Below are 22,825 nucleotides of genomic sequence, written 5' to 3'. Positions count from 1 at the left end.
TGGTTAAATCTCATGCAGTTTTCACTGAATTCTGATGTTATGTCTTTTATTCTTGTACCTTCCGGCCATATTGTTGAAGTGAACCGATAAAAAGGAGCCCTCTGGGTTATTTTCTTTGGACATCTGTTACTGTGAATATGGCATCTGTCTTGGTGTGTGTAGGAGGGAAAATTGCAGTCATGAATGCACTGACCACATCGTCTCCTCACACAAAATGGACTCAGCCCTAATGCTGCTTTTGGTCTGGTTTTCATGTGTTAACAGCAAAGAGTAGGACTGGAATCTTCCTGAGGAATGAATATTGTTTGTCAGAAGCCGTGGAGCTGTGTGGGGGAGAGACAGGTCACACAGGCCGTACAACAAGCCCTCAGAACACAGGCCTGTCCCCTCACAATGGAGCCTTTTCATCGGGCCTCAGCCTCCCTATCTTGGCGTGCAGAATGGCTCCAGTGTCCACTTGTTGCAGAGGGCGTGTCGGGCTGTGCCAGGCACCGTACAATGGCAGCAATTGTTGGTGCCAGGGTTTGGTATTCACCCCTGGAATCCCGGGGTGAGGCGGTAGGCAGATGGACGTGGGATTATGGAAAAAGTCAAAAATGTCACGCGAAGGAGTTTGGAGACATTGTGTCACAAAATGGAGGCTGTTTGGCATGTTGGGCACTGAATGTCTCTAGCGTCGGTTGTGTCATGCGGTGAAAGCTTGTACTGTGATGGCCTTTGTTTCACAGAGCCAAGTGTATGCAAATATGCATTACGTCGACCTAAGACTAAACTGGCATTTTAAGCCTCCGTACAACTGGCAGTAGTGTGGTCAGCAGACCATATGGGGACCTAAGACTACATTACTGTTAGTTGCACAGAAGTGTAGGGTTGCAATAGGGCACCTAGTGGTTCCAGTTGCCTTAGGTGACAGTGGGGCAAATATACAGTACATTATGAAGACCTAAGACAAGATTGCTACTAGTTGCATGGAAGCTTAACCACTTCACGCCCACAGTGCTAACCCCCCCCCCCCAAAGTCCAGGCCGTTTTCTGCAGTTCTGGGCTGTGCAGGCTTTTCAGCCACCAACACAGCCCAGCTTAGGAGCTTAGCAATTGGACTCGCCTCCTTTTTTTGTCCCCAAGGGGACATGCCGCCGGAGGGGTCCGATCGATGCGGCAGTTTGTATTTTTTTTTTCGTTAGCCTTTACAAAGCTCTCTCTCCCTCCCTCCCTCCCCTTCCCTCTTCCCCTCCGGCATCTGATTTGGAACAGGACGGCGATCCGTCCTGTTCCGCCTCTCATACGCATCAGCCTATGAGAGGACGGAGCTCCCTGGCCAATCAGAGGCCGGGGATCACCGATCTCGTACAGCGCTGCAGCCCCCGGCAGTGCTGTACGCTTGTAAGCAAAGGGGATTTCTTTCCCCTTACGTTTACAAGCAGCCTGCTAGCCGCGATCGGCGGCTAGCAGGCTATTCACGGAACTTTGTTCCGTGAAGCAGAAGGGAACGATCGCGTATGCGCGCGGCCATTCCCTGGCAAACTGCAGCCCCAGGACTTGGCGTTAGGCGGTCCTGGGGCTGCCACCGCGTTCACGCCCATTGGCGTGAGGCGGTCTTTAAGTAGTTAAATGACAACTGTAACAAGAGGGATATGGAAGCGGCCATATTTATTTCCTTTAAATCAATACCAGTTGCCTGGCTATCCTGCTGATCCTCTGCCTCTAATAGTTTTAGCCATAGACCCTGAACAAGCATGCAGCAGATCAGGTGTTTCTGAGATTATTTCATATCTGACAAGATTAGCTGCATGCTTGTTTCTGGTGTGATTAAAAATATTACATAGCAAGGAAATGAACAGCGCTACCTCAAAACAGGCAAGTGCCTACCTGCAAAAGAGTGCAAGCCCCACTTGTGGAGTCGAATACACACCGAGCATACACATGACCTGTCTACCACTGGAGGATTAAAATTATGTTAACAATATGTCTGCTTCCATTAAAGCGGGAAGTAGACACACTGCTGGTTTATTGCAGGATTAGTATCAGCTGTAACAAAGAAATGTTTTTCTGTAACGGTTATTATGCTGTTGCTTATCTTTCAGAGCAGAGAGAACGTTCTGAGTTCCGGTCTGCTTTAACCACATTAAAGTGGACCTGAACTCAGAACTTCCTCTCTGCTCTGAAAGATAAGCAGCAGCATAATAACCTTTACAGAAAAACATTTCTTTGTTACAGCTGATACTAATCTTAAAGAAATTCTGCACTATTTCTATTTCCTGATTCATGGAAGCAGACATAGGGCTTGATTCACAAAGCGGTGCTAACCTAGTTAGCACGCCTAAAGACTTTTGGGCGTGATAAGCATTTCACTAAGTAGGTTAGCACCGCTTTGAGGGAAAAACTCGCGCGCAAAGGGTTTGATGGTGTTTTGCGCGCATAAAATTTTACGCGCAAAACTTTGCGCACATGTTTATTATATCACGCCTAAACTGACTTTAGGCGTGATAATGGGCTTTTCACCAGCGTGCTAACGGTTAGCACGGCTTTGTGAATCAAGCCCATATTGTTAACAGCCTGTGCTTTCAAATGAGCTTATCTGCCATGGCAGTCAGCTGACATAGGGGAAATATCAAATTACAACTTAGCTTGTGATTAGACACAAATGAGGGGGAATTAGACAGGCTAAACTCTCTAAATACATACAGGGTGCATTTTTTTATGTTTTCCTGCTGTCCTGTGTAAAAATTCAGGTCCACATTAAAGTACACTGAGATGTTACGCTTTGCACAAACCTATAAATTTATAAAAATGGAATACCAGATGCACAGAATTACACATACTACAGAACATTTGGATGCATGTTGCAATATACGATTTTCTTTTTTGCAGTGCAACTTATTAAATCCACAGACCTGGGACGACAGAGCCTGCTATACCTGAAAGAGATTGGCTGCGGCTGGTTCGGGAAGGTGAGTGTTCTGCTGCCATCTGCTGGCTGATCTGAGGAACTGCTGCATTTGTGCTTCTCATTTCTTGGCTCTGGATTTCATCTGCGTAGAGGAAGATTTGGAGGGTGTTAGACTATTAGGGGTGGTCATTAATTCTGAGCGGATGCAGATTTTATGCAGATATATGCAGCTTTGAAATGGACCAATCAAATGCAGCAGCTGCATACATTTCTGTAATGTATGGTACTGCATGCCGGGATGTTTGCTAAACTTTTCAGCAGACATTTTCATTCATAAAATATGCCCATGTTAAATCTTAATTATTTTTGAAGGTTAGCTTCTTATTTAAGCTATTATTATTTGTATTATTATTTGTTTTAATTGTAGATAAGAACAAAAAAAACGGTCATCTGTATTCTTCCTTCTTTATTTGTATTCTACTTTGTACTTTTGTATTCTTCCTTTTTCATCTGTATTCTTTTTACTTCATCTCTATTCTTCCTTTTTCATTTGTATTTTTCCTTTTCATCTGTATTCTTCCTTCTTCATCAGTATACTTTCTTTTTCAGTTGTATTCTTTCTTTTTTTTGTTTCCTGCCACCGGCTCCGGGCTCCATCCTCCATTCATACATGCGCCCCATGTGGTTGCCGACGTACACCTGGGCACATTTTGACATCAGACACGTGCCCTCCTTACTCTGGGAACCACGTGGGGCGCATGTATGGACGGAGAACGGAGCCTGGAGCCAGTGGCGGGGGAAAAAAAAAAGAATACAAATAAAAAAGAAAGACAGGCAAAGTATAGTGCAATGGACACTAGGGGGGAACATTTGATATTATGGGGACAACGCTGGGCTGGCGAAGCAGCGGATGCAGCTTCACAAGGCTAATACCTGATTGGTTGCAGCATGAAATTGATCTGTAATCGGCCTGTGGTGTATGGGCAGCCGACAGATCTCTCTCTAATCAGATTTGATTAGAGATTAGTCTCGTGGTCGGATCTGCCAATCATCATCTGACGTATGGCTACCTTATGCTGGGAATACACGTTATGTTTTTTGCGTTCAATTCTCCGCGCCATCTATCTACTTGATTCTCTTATGTTTGTTTGTCTTATCTTTTTTCCATTCACTTCTATGAGAAATCGAGTGGAACAGAATCGAGGGGAGAATCGGATATGTCGGAATTTTATTATCGAAGGCATCTATCAGAACGATTATTCGCAAAAAGTGTAACGTGTATTCCCAGCATTACGTAGATTTTTGGAGTATCTTTTCACATCTCACTGTGCTGACAATAAGTCAATTCTGGCAAGCATTGTATTGTGTTTAATGATAACACGGTTGTCCTTGCTGTTGTAATGCAAATCCTCTTTTTTCTCTGCTTGGCTCCTAAGTACTTTTTAACCACCCTGGCGTTCCATTACCTGCGCCAGGGTGGCGGCGCAGAAGGTTGTTTTTTTTTAATTTTTTAAATCATGTAGCTAGCCTAGCGCTAGCTACATGATAACCCCCCCCCCCCTCCCTGCGGCGTCGGCCCGTAACGCTCGATCGCCGCCGGCGCGTACCCACGTCAGGAAATCCCGTTCTGAACGGGATTTCCTTAAGGGCTTCCCCCGTCGCCATAACGACAATCGCGATGACGTCATCGACGCCGTGACGTCAGACGGAGTCCCGATCCACGCCTCAGTGGTGCCTGGCATTGATTGGCCAGGCTGTGCAGGGGGGGGTTTGTTACGAGGCGGGTAGCGGCGCATCAGCGGCGATCGGGACCAAAGTGCTTGCTGCGTGTTTTAAAAAAAAAAAAATGAAAAATCGGCCCAGCGGGGCCTGAGCGGCGCCCTCCAGCGGTCATGGACGGGCTGAGCTCGTCCATACCGCCGAGGTTAAATGGGTACACACCATGAAATTTTCACTTCAGATCCGATTTTCGAGAGTGATTAGATTGATATTCACATCTGACATCAATCAGATATAGATGAAAGCTAGCAGACACAAATATGCAATTTTATCAAATTCTTGTATTTCAAAATGGATTGGCCGACCACCTCATTTTTTTGGCTGGAAATCGGCTCTGAAGTTAAAATTGCATGGTGGGTGCCCCGCTTAATAAGGTTGAGACATCCAGGCCGGCTAAAGAGATCTTGTTAGTTTTTTTTTTAATAATGAATTACTGCTGTTATTGGTTGTCCCATACGATGACGCTGTATGAAGCTCTCCTTTATGTCACCTCGTATGTAACACCCGTGTTGCTGTGTGTATTGGGCCAGGTACTGCTGGGAGAGGTGAACTCGGGACTGAGCAGCACGCAGGTGGTTGTGAAGGAGCTGAAGGTCAGCGCCAGCGTACAGGAGCAGATGCTGTTTCTAGAGGAGACCCATCCCTACAGGTGAGTGCCAGACACATTTTCACTCCCAGATAATCAGATTGCATATGTCAGAGGGCCCTAAACTGTCTCCTCGAGGCTACCCCCCTAATAGGGTTTGCCTAATCCCTACAGGTGACTGCCAGTCACATTCTCATTCCCAGCCAATCAGATTGCATATGTCAGAGGGCTCTAAACTGTATCCCCGAGGCTACCCCCTTAATAGTGTTTGCCTAATCCCTACAGGTGAGTGCCAGACACTTTTCCAATTTCAGCCAATTAGATTGCAGTTTTTATATGAGAAAGGGCCCTAAACTGTAACCCCAAGGCTACCCTCCTAATATCGCCTGCCTAAGTCCTACAGCTGAGTGCCGAACACATTCCCAATTCTAGCCAATCACAATAAATATGTGAGAGGGCCCCAATGTATTCCTAAGGCTATCCTGCTAATACGATCTACCTATGCCCTACAGGTGAGTGCCACATTTCCAATTACAGCCAATCAGATGGCCTACAGGTGAGTGCCAAACACATTCCAAATCCAGCCAATCAGATAGCAGATTGTGCAGATTGTGCATCACTGAGGCTGACCTCCTAATAGCATCTGCCTAAGCCCTACAGTTGAGTGCCAGACACATTTGCAATTGCAGACAATTAGACTCTATATATGTGAGAGGGCCCTAAACTGTATCCCAGAGGCTACCCTGCTAATATTGTCTGCCTACGCCAGCGATGGCTAACCTTGGCACTCCAACTGTGAGAAAACTACAAATCCCATCATGCCTCTGCCTCCCCAAGTTATGCTTAGAGCGGTTAGAGTATTGCAATGCCTCATGGGACTTGTAGTTCCACCACAGCTGGAGTGCCAAGGTTAGCCATCACTTTGCCTAAGTCCTACAGCTGAGTGCCGGACACATTCCCAATTCCAGCCAATTAGATTGCAGATTGTATATGTGAGATGGCCTTAAACTGCATCCTTGAGGCTACCATCCTGATATCTATCCGCCTAATGCCTATAGAGCTACACCTTCAATCCCTGTTTCAGGGAGTGTTTTATACATGTGTAATTGTAAATACATTATACTGTACATTAAAAGGTGGAGTCAAAAGAAAAAAAAATCCTGAAATATAAACAGAAATCGGCTGCTGCATCAATTCATGGATCATCTTCCCCCTCCTTAGTGACAGTCACAGAATGAAAAAATGATCTATGGTTGTTTTAGTGACCTGGGTCGTCTTCCAGCGAAGCAGGTGGTTTCAGCGCATGACCCTTGGCGCCGAGATTAGGCGCCCCCATAGTAATAATGTTATACTGCACGGGGAGTCTGGCAATCACTGGACTCTGAATTACTCCTTCCTTCGGTTTGCTATGATTTGGAGAAGGAATAGTATATAATGTCGCCGGGGATTTGAGCAGTAGCAGGGAGAGCGGTCATTCAGCTCAACCTGCGCCCAGCTCGCTGGCAGTATTCTAATACGTACAGTGCTGCCCATAATTATTCATAACCCTGGCAAATGTTGACTTAAAGTTACTTTTATTCAACCAGCAAGAAATTGTTTGATGGGGAAATTACATAATTGTCTCCCAAAAGATAATAAGACGATGTACAAGAGGCATTATTGTCAAAAAAACTTTCTTAGCTTTTATTTACATTTGAGCAAAAAGTGTCCAGTCCAAAATGATTCATACCCTACACAAACTGTCACAGTCTGTGGGAAAATCCTAAGTTCTTTACCATTCCAAATAGTCCAAGCTATTCTAAAGCATCCCAATTACCCTCATTCATTGGGATCAGCGGGTTTAATCAACTCAACAGGCAAAAAACTGAAGCTCTCTGCAGTTGGTTTGTGAACAGTCATGGCTGAGATAAAGAAGCTCAGTGAGGACCTGCGGCTGCACATTGTGGCTGCTCACGAGTCAGCAAAGGGCTACAAGGCCATTTCTAAATGTTTTCAAGTTCCAGTGGCTACAGTGCAAAGTATTATTAAAAAATACAAGATGTTCCGCACAGTGGAAAATCTCAGAGGACGTGGTCAGAAGCCAAAAGTGACACCTGTGTTGGCCAGGAGGATAGTGAGAGAGGTGAAAAAGAATCCAAGGATCACCACCAAGGCCATCCTGGTAAATCTGGGCTCTGCTGGTGGCAATGTCTCAAAGTAGACAATCCAACGGACATTGCACATTGCTGAGTTCCACAGATGCAGACCAAGGAGGACGCCACTTCTCTAGATAAGGCACACAAAAGCTTGATTGGCCTTTGCAAATGCTCATCTTGACAAAAGACGACTTCTGGTCTTCTGTGTTATGGTCAGATGAAACAGAGATTGAATTGTTTGGTCACAATGAAAAAAGGAGAAGCCTTCAACCCAAAGAACACCATCCCCATTGCCAAACAGTGGTGAGAACCTAATGCTTTGAGGGTGTTTTTCAGCCAATGGAATAAGGAATCTAATCACAGTAAACAGTACCATTAACCACCCTGGCGTTCTATTAAGATCGCCAGGGCAGCTGCATGAGGGTTTTTTTTAAATAAAAAAAAAAATATTTCATGCAGCCAACTGAAAGTTGGCTGCATGAAAGCCCACTAGATGGCGCTCCGGAGGCGTTCTTCTGATCGCCTCCGGCGCCCGGAATAAACAAGGAAGGCCGCAATGAGCGGCCTTCCTTGTTTTGCTTAGATCGTCGCCATAGCGACGAGCGGAGTGACGTCATGGACGTCAGCCGACGTCCTGACGTCTGCCGCCTCCGATCCAGCCCTTAGCGCTGGCCGGAACTATTTGTTCCGGCTGCGCAGGGCTCAGGCGGCTGGGGGGACCCTCTTTCGCCGCTGCTCGCGGCGGATCGCCGCAGAGCGGCGGCGATCGGGCAGCACACGCGGCTGGCAAAGTGCCGGCTGCGTGTGCTGCTCTTTATTTCATGTAAATCGGCCCAGCAGGGCCTGAGCGGCACCCTCTGGCGGTAATGGACGAGCTGAGCTCGTCCATACCGCTAAGGTGGTTAAAAAGAGCAATACATGAGGATTCTCAAGGACAACAATCAGGCATTCTGTAAAGAAACTTGGCCTTGGGCACCAGTGGACATTTCAGTATGACAATTACCCCAAAAAACACAAAAGTGGTGAGGAAATGGTTAGCAGATAACAACATTAATGTTTTGGAGTGGCACAGCCAGAGTCTTGACTTCCAATTGAGAATCTGTGGAGGGAGCCGAAGATCAGGGTGATGGCAAGAAGACAAGAAGACCCTCCAACCCTGAAAGATTTGGAGGCTCATTGCTAAAGATGCTTGGGCAAAAATACCTGTGGAGACATGCAAAAAGCTGGTCTGCAATCATAGGAAGCGTTTGATTGCTGAAATAGCTAATAAAGGCTTATCTATTGATTATTGAGAAAGGTATGAATAGTTTTGGACTGGGCACTTTTTGGTCAAATGTAAATAAAAGATGAGAAATGTTTTTTTTTTTGGTTTGTTTTGTTTTCCCACAATGTCTCTTGTACATCATCTTATTATCTTTTGGGAGACAGCTATGTCATTTCCCGTCAAAAAATGACTTCCTGGTTGAATAAAAGTACATTTAAATAAAAAAAAATTGCCAGGAGTATGAATAATTATTGAATTATTATGGGCAGCACTGTTCGCTCTTTCAGCCCCCGTTGTCTTCTAGGTCCTTTGCTGCCCTCTCAGTCCTCTTCCGTGATCCGCTGCGCGGCCAAGCAAAGTGCACAACTTGGCTAGGTTGCCCGCTACTGCGCATGTGCTGGCCAGGCAGTGTGCCTCTTTGATCGTGCTTCTGTCCCTGGAAGCATTCTGCACTTCCGTGATTACTTGCCTTAATGTACTGCGTATGCCCTGGCATGGCAGCGTACCTCCTTAATCGCGCTCGCATCACCAGAAGTGCCCTGCGCGATTACTTGTCTTAATGTACTGCGTATGCCCTGGCATGGCAGCGTACCTCCTTAATCGCGCTCGCATCACCAGAAGTGCCCTGCGCGATTACTTGTCTTAATGTACTGCGTATGCCCTGGCATGGCAGCGTACCTCCTTAATCGCATTCACAGCACCAGAAGTGCCCTGCGCGATTACTTGTCTTAATGTACTGCGTATGCCCTGGCATGGCAGCGTACCTCCTTAATCGCGTTCACAGCACCAGAAGTGCCCTGCGCGATTACTTGTCTTAATGTACTGTGTATGCCCTGGCATGGCAGCGTACCTCCTTAATCGCGTTCACAGCACCAGAAGTGCCCTGCGCGATTACTTGTCTTAATGTACTGCGTATGCCCTGGCATGGCCGCGTGCCTCCTTAATCGCGCTCACAGCACCAGAAGTGCCCTGCGCGATTACTTGTCTTAATGTACTGCGTATGCCCTGGCATGGCAGCGTGCCTCCTTAATCGCGCTTGCATCACTAGAAGTGCCCTGCGCTATTACTTGTCTTAATGTACTGCGTATGCCTGGCATGGCAGCGTGCCTCCTTAATCGCGCTTGCATCACTAGAAGTGCCCTGCGCGATTACTTGTCTTAATGTACTGCGTATGCCCTGGCATGGCAGCGTGCCTCCTTAATCGCGCTCACATCACCAGAAGTGTCCTGCGCGATTACTTGTCTTAATGTACTGCGTATGCCCTGGCATGGCAGCGTACCTCCTTAATCGCGTTCACAGCACCAGAAGTGCCCTGCGCGATTACTTGTCTTAATGTACTGCGTATGCCTGGCATGGCAGCGTGCCTCCTTAATCGCGCATTCACATCACCAGAAGTGCCCTGCGCGATTACTTGTCTTAATGTACTGCGTATGCCCTGGCATGGCAGCGTGCCTCCTTAATCACGTTCACAGCACCAGAAGTGCCCTGCGCGATTACTTGTCTTAATGTACTGCGTATGCCCTGGCATGGCAGCGTGCCTCCTTAATCGCGCTCACATCACCAGAAGTGCCCTGCGCGATTACTTGTCTTAATGTACTGCGTATGCCCTGGCATGGCAGCGTGCCTCCTTAATCGCGCTCACATCACCAGAAGTGCCCTGCGCGATTACTTGTCTTAATGTACTGCGTATGCCCTGGCATGGCAGCGTACCTCCTTAATCGCGCTCACATCACCAGAAGTGCCCTGCGCGATTACTTGTCTTAATGTACTGCGTATGCCTGGCATGGCAGCGTACCTCCTTAATCGCGCTCACATCACCAGAAGTGCCCTGCGCGATTACTTGTCTTAATGTACTGCGTATGCCCTGGCATGGCAGCGTGCCTCCTTAATCGCGCTTGCATCACTAGAAGTGCCCTGCGCTATTACTTGTCTTAATGTACTGCGTATGCCTGGCATGGCAGCGTGCCTCCTTAATCGCGCTTGCATCACTAGAAGTGCCCTGCGCGATTACTTGTCTTAATGTACTGCGTATGCCCTGGCATGGCAGCGTGCCTCCTTAATCGCGCTCACATCACCAGAAGTGTCCTGCGCGATTACTTGTCTTAATGTACTGCGTATGCCCTGGCATGGCAGCGTACCTCCTTAATCGCGTTCACAGCACCAGAAGTGCCCTGCGCGATTACTTGTCTTAATGTACTGCGTATGCCTGGCATGGCAGCATGCCTCCTTAATCGCACGTTCACATCACCAGAAGTGTCCTGCGCGATTACTTGTCTTAATGTACTGCGTATGCCCTGGCATGGCAGCGTGCCTCCTTAATCGCGCATTCACATCACCAGAAGTGCCCTGCGCGATTACTTGTCTTAATGTACTGCGTATGCCCTGGCATGGCAGCGTGCCTCCTTAATCACGTTCACAGCACCAGAAGTGCCCTGCGCGATTACTTGTCTTAATGTACTGCGTATGCCCTGGCATGGCAGCGTGCCTCCTTAATCGCGCTCACATCACCAGAAGTGCCCTGCGCGATTACTTGTCTTAATGTACTGCGTATGCCTGGCATGGCAGCGTACCTCCTTAATCGCGCGTTCACATCACCAGAAGTGTCCTGTGCGATTACTTGTCTTAATGTACTGCGTATGCCCTGGCATGGCAGCGTGCCTCCTTAATCGCGCTCACATCACCAGAAGTGCCCTGCGCGATTACTTGTCTTAATGTACTGCGTATGCCTGGCATGGCAGCGTGCCTCCTTAATCGCGTTCACATCACCAGAAGTGCCCTGCGCGATTACTTGTCTTAATGTACTGCGTATGCCCTGGCATGGCAGCGTGCCTCCTTAATCGCGCTCACATCACCAGAAGTGCCCTGCGCGATTACTTGTCTTAATGTACTGCGTATGCCTGGCATGGCAGCGTGCCTCCTTAATCGCGCGTTCACATCACCAGAAGTGTCCTGCGCGATTACTTGTCTTAATGTACTGCGTATGCCCTGGCATGGCAGCGTGCCTCCTTAATCGCGCTCACATCACCAGAAGTGCCCTGCGCGATTACTTGTCTTAATGTACTGCGTATGCCTGGCATGGCAGCGTGCCTCCTTAATCGCGCGTTCACATCACCAGAAGTGCCCTGCGCGATTACTTGTCTTAATGTACTGCGTATGCCCTGGCATGGCAGCGTGCCTCCTTAATCGCGCTCACTTCACCAGAAGTGCCCTGCGCGATTACTTGTCTTAATGTACTGCGTATGCCCTGGCATGGCAGCGTACCTCCTTAATCGCGTTCACAGCACCAGAAGTGCCCTGCGCGATTACTTGTCTTAATGTACTGCGTATGCCTGGCATGGCAGCGTACCTCCTTAATCGCGCTCACATCACCAGAAGTGCCCTGCGCGATTACTTGTCTTAATGTACTGCGTATGCCCTGGCATGGCAGCGTGCCTCCTTAATCGCGCTCACATCACCAGAAGTGCCCTGCGCGATTACTTGTCTTAATGTACTGCGTATGCCCTGGCATGGCAGCGTACCTCCTTAATCGCGCTCACATCACCAGAAGTGCCCTGCGCGATTACTTGTCTTAATGTACTGCGTATGCCTGGCATGGCAGCGTACCTCCTTAATCGCGCTCACATCACCAGAAGTGCCCTGCGCGATTACTTGTCTTAATGTACTGCGTATGCCCTGGCATGGCAGCGTGCCTCCTTAATCGCGCTCACATCACCAGAAGTGCCCTGCGCGATTACTTGTCTTAATGTACTGCGTATGCCCTGGCATGGCAGCGTGCCTCCTTAATCGCGTTCACAGCACCAGAAGTGCCCTGCGCGATTACTTGTCTTAATGTACTGCGTATGCCCTGGCATGGCAGCGTGCCTCCTTAATCGCGCTCGCATCACCAGAAGTGCCCTGCGCGATTACTTGTCTTAATGTACTGCGTATGCCCTGGCATGGCAGCGTACCTCCTTAATCACGTTCACAGCACCAGAAGTGCCCTGCGCGATTACTTGTCTTAATGTACTGCGTATGCCCTGGCATGGCAGCGTGCCTCCTTAATCGCGCTCGCATCACTAGAAGTGCCCTGCGCGATTACTTGTCTTAATGTACTGCGTATGCCTGGCATGGCAGCGTGCCTCCTTAATCGCGCTCACATTACCAGAAGTGCCCTGCGCGATTACTTGTCTTAATGTACTGCGTATGCCCTGGCATGGCAGCGTGCCTCCTTAATCGCGCTCACATCACCAGAAGTGTCCTGCGCAATTACTTGTCTTAATGTACTGCGTATGCCCTGGCATGGCAGCGTACCTCCTTAATCGCGTTCACAGCACCAGAAGTGTCCTGCGCGATTATATGTCTAAATGTACTGCGTATGCCTGGCATGGCAGCGTGCCTCCTTAATCGCGCTCACATCACTAGAAGTGCCCTGCGCGATTACTTGTCTTAATGTACTGCGTATGCTCTGGCATGGCAGCGTACCTCCTTAATCGCGCTCGCATCACCAGAAGTGCCCTGCGCGATTACTTGTCTTAATGTACTGCGTATGCCTGGCATGGCAGCGTGCCTCCTTAATCGCGCTCACATTACCAGAAGTGCCCTGCGCGATTACTTGTCTTAATGTACTGCGTATGCCTGGCATGGCAGCGTACCTCCTTAATCGCGTTCACATCACCAGAAGTGCCCTGCGCGATTACTTGTCTTAATGTACTGCGTATGCCTGGCATGGCAGCGTGCCTCCTTAATCGCGCTCGCATCACTAGAAGTGCCCTGCGCGATTACTTGTCTTAATGTACTGCAGATTGTGCTCCTGTCACCAGAAGCGTTCTGTGCATGCGCGGTGGCTTGTCTTAATGTAATGTGCATGTGCAGTACACTCGGCTGCAAGTATGTACAGGAAATGGATTGTTTGATGTTATCTGTAGAGCGCTGCAGGAAATATCTAAGCGATGCCTAAATGCATAATAATAATAATAATAATGTTGTCGAGCCGGCACAGATCTGATTAAAGTTACATAAAACTTTGTACTCGTCCTGTTTTCCCACAATCCTCCTGTGCGCTCTCCTCAGCACTTGTGCTGCTTTGTCCCAGGAAGTCTGAGTGTAACAACAACAATGGGAAGCTGTGACCTAAGTGTGTCGGATGACGCCGCCCGATAATTATGTAATCCTCCTCCGTAGGGAACTACACAACAAGCTCATAAACCCGATTAATTATGACGGAGCTTGTGGGACGCGCTCAGGCGTCTGGCATGTGGACAGGACATTCCTTGCGTACTTCCACGCTGCTGTCTGCTTCATCACTAAGCTGTCTGCGATAACGTCTCATCTGCGCTGTCAGATCACCTCATGGTCAGACAGTTTGCCCTGGTGTGTGTGTCTGTCCATATACGTGTGATGTGTGTGTGTGTCTGTCTGTGAGTGTGTGGACACTGGCCCATATGCAATTCACTTTTTCACCTGAGCTTTCTCCAAGGTGATATTTTTATAACTTGAAATAAAATGCATTTTTAATCACCAGCGCAACGTAATATGTTGGTGCTTTATAAATACAATAAATAAACCAATAAATCACCTGCAAGCAAGAAAATACTCAAAATAATTTTGATAGTTTTTGAACAACTTTTTTTGGTACTTTTTCAATTCTCAAATGCTGAAAAGTAATTTTAAATACAAGGTGAAAAATGATCTCCTAGGAGAAAACTCAGGTGAAAAAGTGAATTGCATATGGGCCTGTGTGTGCGTATGTGGTGGTGTGCATGTGTATATGTATGGGTAATGTGTGTGTGTGTGTGTGTGTGTGTGTGTGTGTGTGTGTGTGTGTGTGTGTGTGTGTGTGTGTGTGTGTGTGTGTGTGTGTGTGTGTGTGTGTGTGTGTGTGTGTGTGTGTGTGTGTGTGTGTGTGTGTATGGATGATGTTTGTATGTGGGGTGTGTGCGCATGTATGGGTGATGTGTGTGTGTATATGTTTGATGTGTTAGTGTACTGTACATGTGTATGTATGGGTGATGTGTATGTATCTGTATATGTGTGTATGTGTGGTGTGTGTGTGTGTGCGTAGGTATAGGTGGTGTGTGTGTGTGTGTGTGTGTGTGTGTGTGTGTGTGTGTGTGTGTGTGTGTGTGTGTGTGTGTGTGTGTATGTGTGTGTGTGTATATCCGTGAAGTATGTGGGCGTGTTTGTGTATGTATATACAATATACAATACAATACAATAACATTTCTATAGCGCTTTTCTCCCATAGGACTCAAAGCGCTTAGGCTCTCTCAGATTCAGTAATTAGTAGGATGAAGTATTCACACAACAAAAGTTATATTTCTGCAAATGCCAAACTGAACAGGTGGGTTTTCAGTCTGGATTTAAACACGTCCAGGGATGGAGCTGTCCTGATCTGTTGAGGTAAGGAGTTCCAAAACGTAGGGGCAGCATGACAGAAGGCTCTGGGACCAAAAGTTTCCAGGTGTACTCTGGGTATGACTAGATTATTAGAACCTGTTGATCTGAGAATGCGGGGATTGCTACGCAGCTGCAACATTTCTTTCATGTATCCAGGGCCTAGATTATTCAGGGATTTAAATGTCAGTAGGCCGATCTTGAATAGGACCCTCCATTCTATAGGTAGCCAGTGAAGGGAGTGCAGGACTGGCGTTATGTGGCAGTGACGGGGTTGGTTGGTTAGCAGTCTGGCAGCAGTATTCTGTATCAGCTGTAGGCGGTACAAGACCTTTTTTGGAAGGCCAGTGTAGAGAGCATTGCAGTAGTCCAGTCGGGATGTGATGAAGGCGTGGACTAAGGTTGGCAGATCTTCTGGGGGTATGAGGTGCTTGATTTTTGCAATGTTCTTCAGGTGAAAATAGGATGATTTCACCACAGCAGAGATTTGAGTTCTGAAGTTTAAATCCCAATCAATTAGAACTCCCAGGCTACGCACATGATCAGAGCTGCGCAGATCCGTGCCTCCTATTCCCAGTGGTGAAGACTGCAAGTTAAGTTGTTTTGTTATCATGCTCTGCCCTCCTATCAGAAGGACTTCAGTTTTGTCTGCATTTAGTTTCAGCCAGTTGTCATTCATCCATTGCTGTAGTTCACGTAAGCAGGCGTTTATAGTTAGAGTTGGGTCTGTCACACCAGGCTTGAAGGAAAGATATAGTTGAGTGTCGTCTGCATAGCAGTGGTATGTCAGGCCATGTTTTTGGATTAGTTTTCCCAGCGGTAACATGTAAATCGTGAAAAGCAGGGGAGAGAGGATTGAGCCCTGGGGCACCCCATACCTAAGTGATACAGGGGTGGACAGGAAGAGCCCCATAGACACTTTGTGGGTTCTGCCACTCAAGAAGGATTGGAACCACTGAAGAACTATGCCATCAATGCCGCAGTATTCCTGTAGCCTGTTTATCAAGATGTCATGGTCAACTGTATCAAAGGCTGCAGAAAGGTCTAGCAGTATGAGGATGGAGCACTCTCCTCTGTCTCTTGCCATGAGCAGGTGGTTGCATATTTGGATGAGGGCCGTTTCAGTGCTGTGGTGTTTCCTGAAGCCAGACTGGAATGGGTCATAACTGTTGTTTTGTAGGATTTTGGCTTCTAGCTGGAGGTAAACAGCTTTTTCAATTAGCTTGCCCAGAAAGGGAAGGTTAGAGACAGGTCTGTAGCTGTCACAGGAGCCCTCAGTGGCTGACCGCACTTAGCCTTCTAAACGGTGCCAGCGCACAGATCGTGCGAACTCTGGTCGCAGTCAATGCGCAGGAACCGTTAAGAATTAGCCGCAGACAACTCAGAAGGGAGCCTGTGAGACACGGGTAATTACAACGTCACCTACTGGTTCAGAGTAAACTGCCACCACCGCGGTTACTATGGGACCGTGGGGCCCACTAACTGACTGACTAATCCTGCGAATAAAACGGTTAAACACACGATATTCTGTCTAGCCAACAACAAACAAACAGTAGCGTATCTTCAGAGACCCGGGATCATTTCTGTGTGTGCTGATAAGCAGAGTAGCGAAACAGTGAATGACTTGGAGGAAGTCTTTTATTCACACAATATAAATAATTAATGTATGGGTGATGCGTGTGTATGGGTGTGTGTGTGTGTGTGTGTGTGTGTGTGTGTGTGTGTGCGCGTATGTATAGGTGATGTGTGGTGTGTGTGTGTGTGTGTGTGTGTATCCATGATGTATGCGGGCGTGTTTGTGTATGTATGGGTGATGCGTGTGTATGGGTGTGTGTGTGTGTGTGTGCGTATGTATAGGTGATGTGTGGTGTGTGTGTATCCGTGATGTATGTGGGCGTTTGTGTATGTATGGGTGATGCGTGTGTATGGGTGTGTGTGTGTGCGTGCGTATGTATAGGTGATGTGTGGTGTGTGTGTATCCGTGATGTATGTGGGCGTGTTTGTGTATGTATGGGTGATGCGTGTGTATGGGTGTGTGTGTGTGCGTGCGTATGTATAGGTGATGTGTGGTGTGGTGTGTGTGTGTGTGTGTGTGTATCCGTGATGTATGTGGGTGTGTTTGTGTATGTATGGGTGATGCGTGTGTATGGGTGTGTGTGTGTGTGTGTGCGTATGTATAGGTGATGTGTGGTGTGTGTGTGTGTGTGTGTGTGTGTGTGTGTGTGTGTATCCGTGATGTATGTGGGCGTGTTTGTGTATGTATGGGTGATGCGTGTGTATGGGTGTGTGTGTGTGCGTATGTATAGGTGATGTGTGGTGTGTATATGTGTGTGAGTCCGTGATGTATGTGTGTGTGTTTGTGTATGTGTGTGTGTTTGTGTATGTATGGGTGATGCGTGTGTGTGTGTGTGTGTGTGTGTGTGTGTGTGTGTGTGTGTGCGCGCGTATGTATAGGTGATGTGTGTGTGTGTGTGTATCCGTGAAGTATGTGGGCGTGTTTGTGTATGTATGGGTGATGCGTGTATATGGGTGTGTGTGTGTGCGTATGTATAGGTGATGTGTGGTGTGGTGTGTGTGTGTATGTATCCGTGATGTATGTGGGCGTGTTTGTGTATGTATGGGTGATGCGTGTTTATGGGTGTGCGTGTGTGCGTATGTATAGGTGATGTGTGGTGTGGTGTGTGTGTGTATGTATCCGTGATGTATGTGGGCGTGTTTGTGTATGTATGGGTGATGCGTGTATATGGGTGTGTGTGTGTGCGTATGTATAGGTGATGTGTGGTGTGGTGTGTGTGTGTATGTATCCGTGATGTATGTGGGCGTGTTTGTGTATGTATGGGTGATGCGTGTATATGGGTGTGTGTGTGTGTGCGTATGTATAGGTGATGTGTGGTGTGTATATGTGTGTGAGTCCGTGATGTATGTGTGTGTGTTTGTGTATGTGTGTGTGTTTGTGTATGTATGGGTGATGCGTGTGTATGTGTGTGTGTGTGTATCCGTGTGTGTGGACACTATGTGCACAGACTTCTGGAATGCACCTATTGTCTCCACTGCCTCAAGCATCACTTATACCGAATACTGAACAAGGCTAATTCCCAGTGCAGTCAAGATGATTACTGTAAATTATAGGCATTATCCTAGGAAATGAACTTCCAAACTCATTGTTTAGCGGAGTCTGCCCGCAGCTGTGCACCTGTCCATACAGGCTTAGGAACAAAAGATGCTGAGCGCTCAACACCTCCTGCTTGTAAACTTTCTGTCTGCATCCCCACAGGCCATGCACTTTCATAGGGGCAAGCTGGGCAAATGTCCCGGCTGGCTCACTCTTCCATTAGTCAGTGGCTCTGGTCTTCAACCTCGCTGGCCACATCTTCTCAATGACCGGGCAGCATATTGTGCAATAACATGCACTGGATCATGGGGGAGAGGTGCCCCTGCGAGGAAGAAGATGGCAGTGGGTGAAGTCACGGAATAATGGAGGAGCGCATCAGCAGACAGGCGAGGCATTGCACTGCCAAAACATCAGGGATGCTCTCCGGATGAATTCCCAATAGGTTTCATCCAGAATTCATCCAGATAACTAGAGCACCTGAGCGGGTGGGTGAGGGAGGGTTAAACTTACCAGCAGCCGTCTTCTTTAACCCCCTCCCGACTGTTTAACACCGAAAGGCGTCACTTCCTGGGGCGGAGTTTTGTAGGAGATTGCGCGCGCCGAAGTTCCGCTCCATCATCGGTCTAACAGTGGCGGTTGCTGCTAGGAGACTGTTAGACGGCGTACATTGTACAGCGCTGTGATCTATGGCAGCGCTGTACTGGGAACAGCCGTGTCACTCGGCTGTCCCCTATAGAGGCTCAAGAGCAATTGGCTCTCATCGCCGTCATTGGCTGGCAAGGGAAAGGGGGAGGTTGGGGAAGAGAAATAAATAAAAATTAGACAAACTTGTTTTTAAAATATGTACATTGAAAAAACAAACAAACACTGAGCAAGGGGCCCAGTCTTTCAGGGAGGCCTCTAGCTAAACTTGCTTATGTTTTGTCCCGCCGCTGGTGAGCTGAGCGCAGGGTGAGCCACATGATGGCTCCCCGGCGGTGATAAAGAATACCCGAGGTGATATGTGACATGATGAGATAGACATGGGGAATATGCGGTGTTCCTTTTTTTCTTTCTCTGCCTGAAAGAGTTAAACATCAGGTATGTAAGTGGCAGTTCCTGTCGGAGTCAGGACTAGGGTCAGACTACAGTGTGACCCTCATTGATAAGAAATTACAACTATAAAACACTTTCCTAGCAGAAAATGGCTTCTGAGAGCAGGAAAGAGAAAAAGGGTCAAGAGTTCATAGATTTGACTTATTACCTGCAGAAAAAGCAAAAAAAAAGTTTAGTGGTAAAGCGTGCGACAATGCATTTTGTGATGTAACACCGCTTCTTCAGGTCGGTGCCAGCTCAGCTGTGAATGCAGCAGGCTAAATGTGCTGATCTCCAATTGGGTCTGACATCTATTGTTCTTCCCACTTTGGGTGTCACATTTCAGAGACCCGCCCACTGTCTGCATCCAGAGAGGAGAGAATGACCCCTGTAGGGGAGTTATGCAAACACATTTGACCCACAAAACTAATTTTCTATCCAGCATTTTTAGCAATACGCATTCAATTTTGAGCTAAGCAGAACTGTTATCCGGTATTAACAGTTGTCTGAAACTAAACAAGAAAGCGTTTGTTACAAAAGTAAAAACATTTTTTAAAAAATCCTATAGCCTAATCCTATAGTTTAATACTGCGCATATACGTATGGGGTAGTACTAGTAGTTATTTACATTTTTTCCATTATTTACTCTCCTTTTTGTGGTAAGAAAAGCTAAAAGTCTGTGAGCCAGATTGATCAAAACATTACCAACAGTTTTTTCTTCTAAAACTGTTCTAACCAGCAGATGAACAGTTCTGCATGATAGTAAGAAAGTTCTCACATCCTATGTAATAGTAGCAGTTTATTGTGAGTTTCTAGAGCTGCACCACAGTTAAGAAAAGTGCAAATCCATCCCTAAACTGCCACAGATTAAGAAGTGCTCCATAGCAGTTCTCCAGATAGTGCAACAGTGCAGACTAGATATGATTTGTGAAGGGCTCCTCCCCCCTCACTCAGAGCCTGCTGACAGCAGATGTATTGGTAACCTCAGAAACAGTAATTTCCCTCATACTGCACTGCCCAAGAGACCTTCCTAACTCTTCCTATTCCTAACAGTTTAAGAAGGAATCTGCACTATTTAGTGATTTCTTAGGATGTCTGAGAAAGTTCTGCACAGATTTCTAAAAAACCTACTAATATTTTGTCTCAGACACTCTTGATAAATGTCACCCTGTATTTAACGATAAAGACAAAAGAAATACTGAGAGCCCAATATAGTGTAGTATGCAAAACAAGGGGTTGGAAATTAAAAGTATATAATGTATATACTCACAAACGTGGGTTACCGCCTAGGTAACCACTGTATAGGCAGGTGAGGAGATTAGACCTGTCCTCACTCAGGATTAAAAGTCACTCTCTGTAGATAAGGAAAAAGGGGATCAACCCCTCCACCAGGGGTGGATATTGGTAATGTAAGAGTGAACAGAGGCGCCAGCAGGATAAAAGGTTCTAAAAGGCTTAAAATCCCTCAGGAGGTGGTGGTGGACTCGCCTCCCCGAAGCAGACAAGATACCGTCAGTTTTATGACAACAGGTTTATTAATATACTCCAAAACAAACAGTGCAATGCGTTTCACGGGTATGTTCCCGCTTCCTCAGGCAATAAACAGAGTAACAATAACAATAACAATAATATTTATATAGCGCTTTTCTCCCTGGGGAGAGTACACAGTATAGTCTCAAGGTCATGAATAGCGTCTCTCTGACTGAATGTTCAGTGGCGGATTTCATCAGGGCTGGTAACAAGAGAGCGTTTTACAGGATTAGCCATACGCTTGATCCAGGGTTTTCACTCCGACACTACTTATGCCAGAAGATCAACAGGGCTGGCAGGCAACTGGCATTGTTTACAAGGAAATAAATATGTCAACCTCCAAATCCCTCTCACCTTATATCCAAGTGCAATGCGAAGGATTGGATGCAGCCGTGTAAAGCACACCACCGCTAAACTCAAGGGCAGTGAAGTTGAGTTCTTTGGAAAGATGAATTGCTCCTATTCATCTGATAATCTAAAGGACGAGATGCCAGGAAAAATGTAAAACCGGCGCAGGGAAATGTGGCCGCAGGGTGAAGCACAGCTCAACCTGCTGTGGCAAATTACCCAGCAGTGTGAATTATTCCCCATCCAAGGTGCTGTACAGTGGGGGTAAAAGGCAACTGAGCTTCCAGCTATTGCTGACGGCCAAAGTGCTCTGTTTCTATTGTAATAACTGTAATTTACAATGTGGTCTACGGCAGCGGCCAAATGGTGCAGCACCCTTTCTAACGTGTAGCTCAAACCCTGAATGCTTCAGAAGGCTATCAAGACATTTTGGACAATTTCATGCTCCCAACTTTGTGGGAACAGTTTGGGGATGTCCCTTTCCTGTTCCAACAAAACATTGCACAAGTGCACAAAGCAAGGTTAATAAAGAGTGAGTTTGGCATGTAGGAATTTGACCGGCCTGCACAGAGCTCTAACCTCAACCCAATGGAAGACCTTTTGGGATGCATTAAAGATACACTGAAGCAAAAATAAATAAATAAAATAAATTATGATATGAGTTGTATGTGTAGTACAGCTAAGAAATAGAATTATGTCTCTGCCCTAATATTTTTCCAGTACAGGAAGAGTTAAGAAACTCCAGTTATCTATGCAAAAGAGCCATTGAGCTCCACGACTTTCAAAGTCAAAGTGAGCTCCGTCTTCTGAAGCTTGTTATCTCAACTGTCAGTCACTGTATTTTCTTTTTCTCTCCAGAGGGCAGTTCAAATGTTCACTGGCCTGCTCTGTAAAATCATTTAGAATGCTGAGTAGTGTGTAAACTGCAAATATTAGAGAATGATGGAATGTTATAAAAAACACTATATAACTGAAAATAAAAATGAGAATATTTTCTTTGCTACTAATGTTCTAGTAATTATCTGTACTACACAACCAATTCATTATATCATAATTTTTTTTCCCGTTTCAGTGTCTCTTTAAAGCCCATACCCACTAAGCTATTTTTCCAAATGATTTTTTGTGACAATGTTTTTTCACAGGAATTGTACAACATCATTTAACAAAAATTACGACGAACGCCACCTGTTCATTTTTTCGAGCGACCGACATGTCCGATTAAATCGTGGAGGATCGTTCCAATCCTCATTGACTTTTGACATGATTGCTTGAACGTCCATTTGTTAACGATCATTTGTTTCCGACAACGACAACAACGCTTGCAGATTCAGTCAGATGGATTGGGGAATGTTTGTTCGGCGTTGGAGATCCCCCATCCATCTGGCCGTGATTTGTCGGTGGATACTTCGCTTTAGAGCAGAGGCTGTGAGCCCGGCCTTACCATCCAACATCCAGCAAAATTTCCCATAAACAATCTTCTAAACCTTGTGGCGAGACTTCCCAAAAGAGTCGGAGCTGTTATACCTAAAAAATGTTGGCCAACTCAATATAAAGGCCTATAGATTAGGTATGTCATTAAAGTTTATTAGTGAGTAAGGGCGGGCATCCCAATACCAAACAATGAAAGATAAACAAGTTCAGAAAAATATCAGTCAAACGACAATGGATGTCAGGAAAATGCAAATCCAATGACAATGACATCAAAGCATTTTGTAAATGCCAGTAGTACTGCAGT

At 46.6% G+C, this 22,825-nt stretch overlaps 1 protein-coding gene and 1 long non-coding RNA gene across 7 annotated transcripts in view; one reads left to right on the top strand and one right to left on the bottom strand.

The window, feature by feature from the left end:
- LOC137541819 (uncharacterized) overlaps positions 1–22,825 on the bottom strand; it is a 743,120-nt gene that overhangs the window by 626,639 nt on the left and 93,656 nt on the right. For all 4 annotated transcript variants that reach the window (XR_011025281.1, XR_011025283.1, XR_011025284.1 and 1 more), the window contains exon 2: positions 2,919–3,032. This is a non-coding gene — a long non-coding RNA (uncharacterized lncRNA). The remainder of the gene's footprint in view (positions 1–2,918; positions 3,033–22,825) is intronic.
- AATK (apoptosis associated tyrosine kinase) overlaps positions 1–22,825 on the top strand; it is a 223,378-nt gene that overhangs the window by 123,567 nt on the left and 76,986 nt on the right. For all 3 annotated transcript variants that reach the window (XM_068263327.1, XM_068263329.1, XM_068263328.1), the window contains 2 exons: positions 2,872–2,951; positions 5,200–5,318. In XM_068263327.1, coding sequence (XP_068119428.1) covers positions 2,872–2,951; positions 5,200–5,318 — 199 coding nt within the window. The remainder of the gene's footprint in view (positions 1–2,871; positions 2,952–5,199; positions 5,319–22,825) is intronic.

Source organism: Hyperolius riggenbachi, chromosome 12, assembly GCF_040937935.1.
Source record: "Hyperolius riggenbachi isolate aHypRig1 chromosome 12, aHypRig1.pri, whole genome shotgun sequence".
NCBI lineage: Eukaryota > Metazoa > Chordata > Amphibia > Anura > Hyperoliidae > Hyperolius > Hyperolius riggenbachi.
This window is presented reverse-complemented; position numbering and strand designations above follow the sequence as displayed.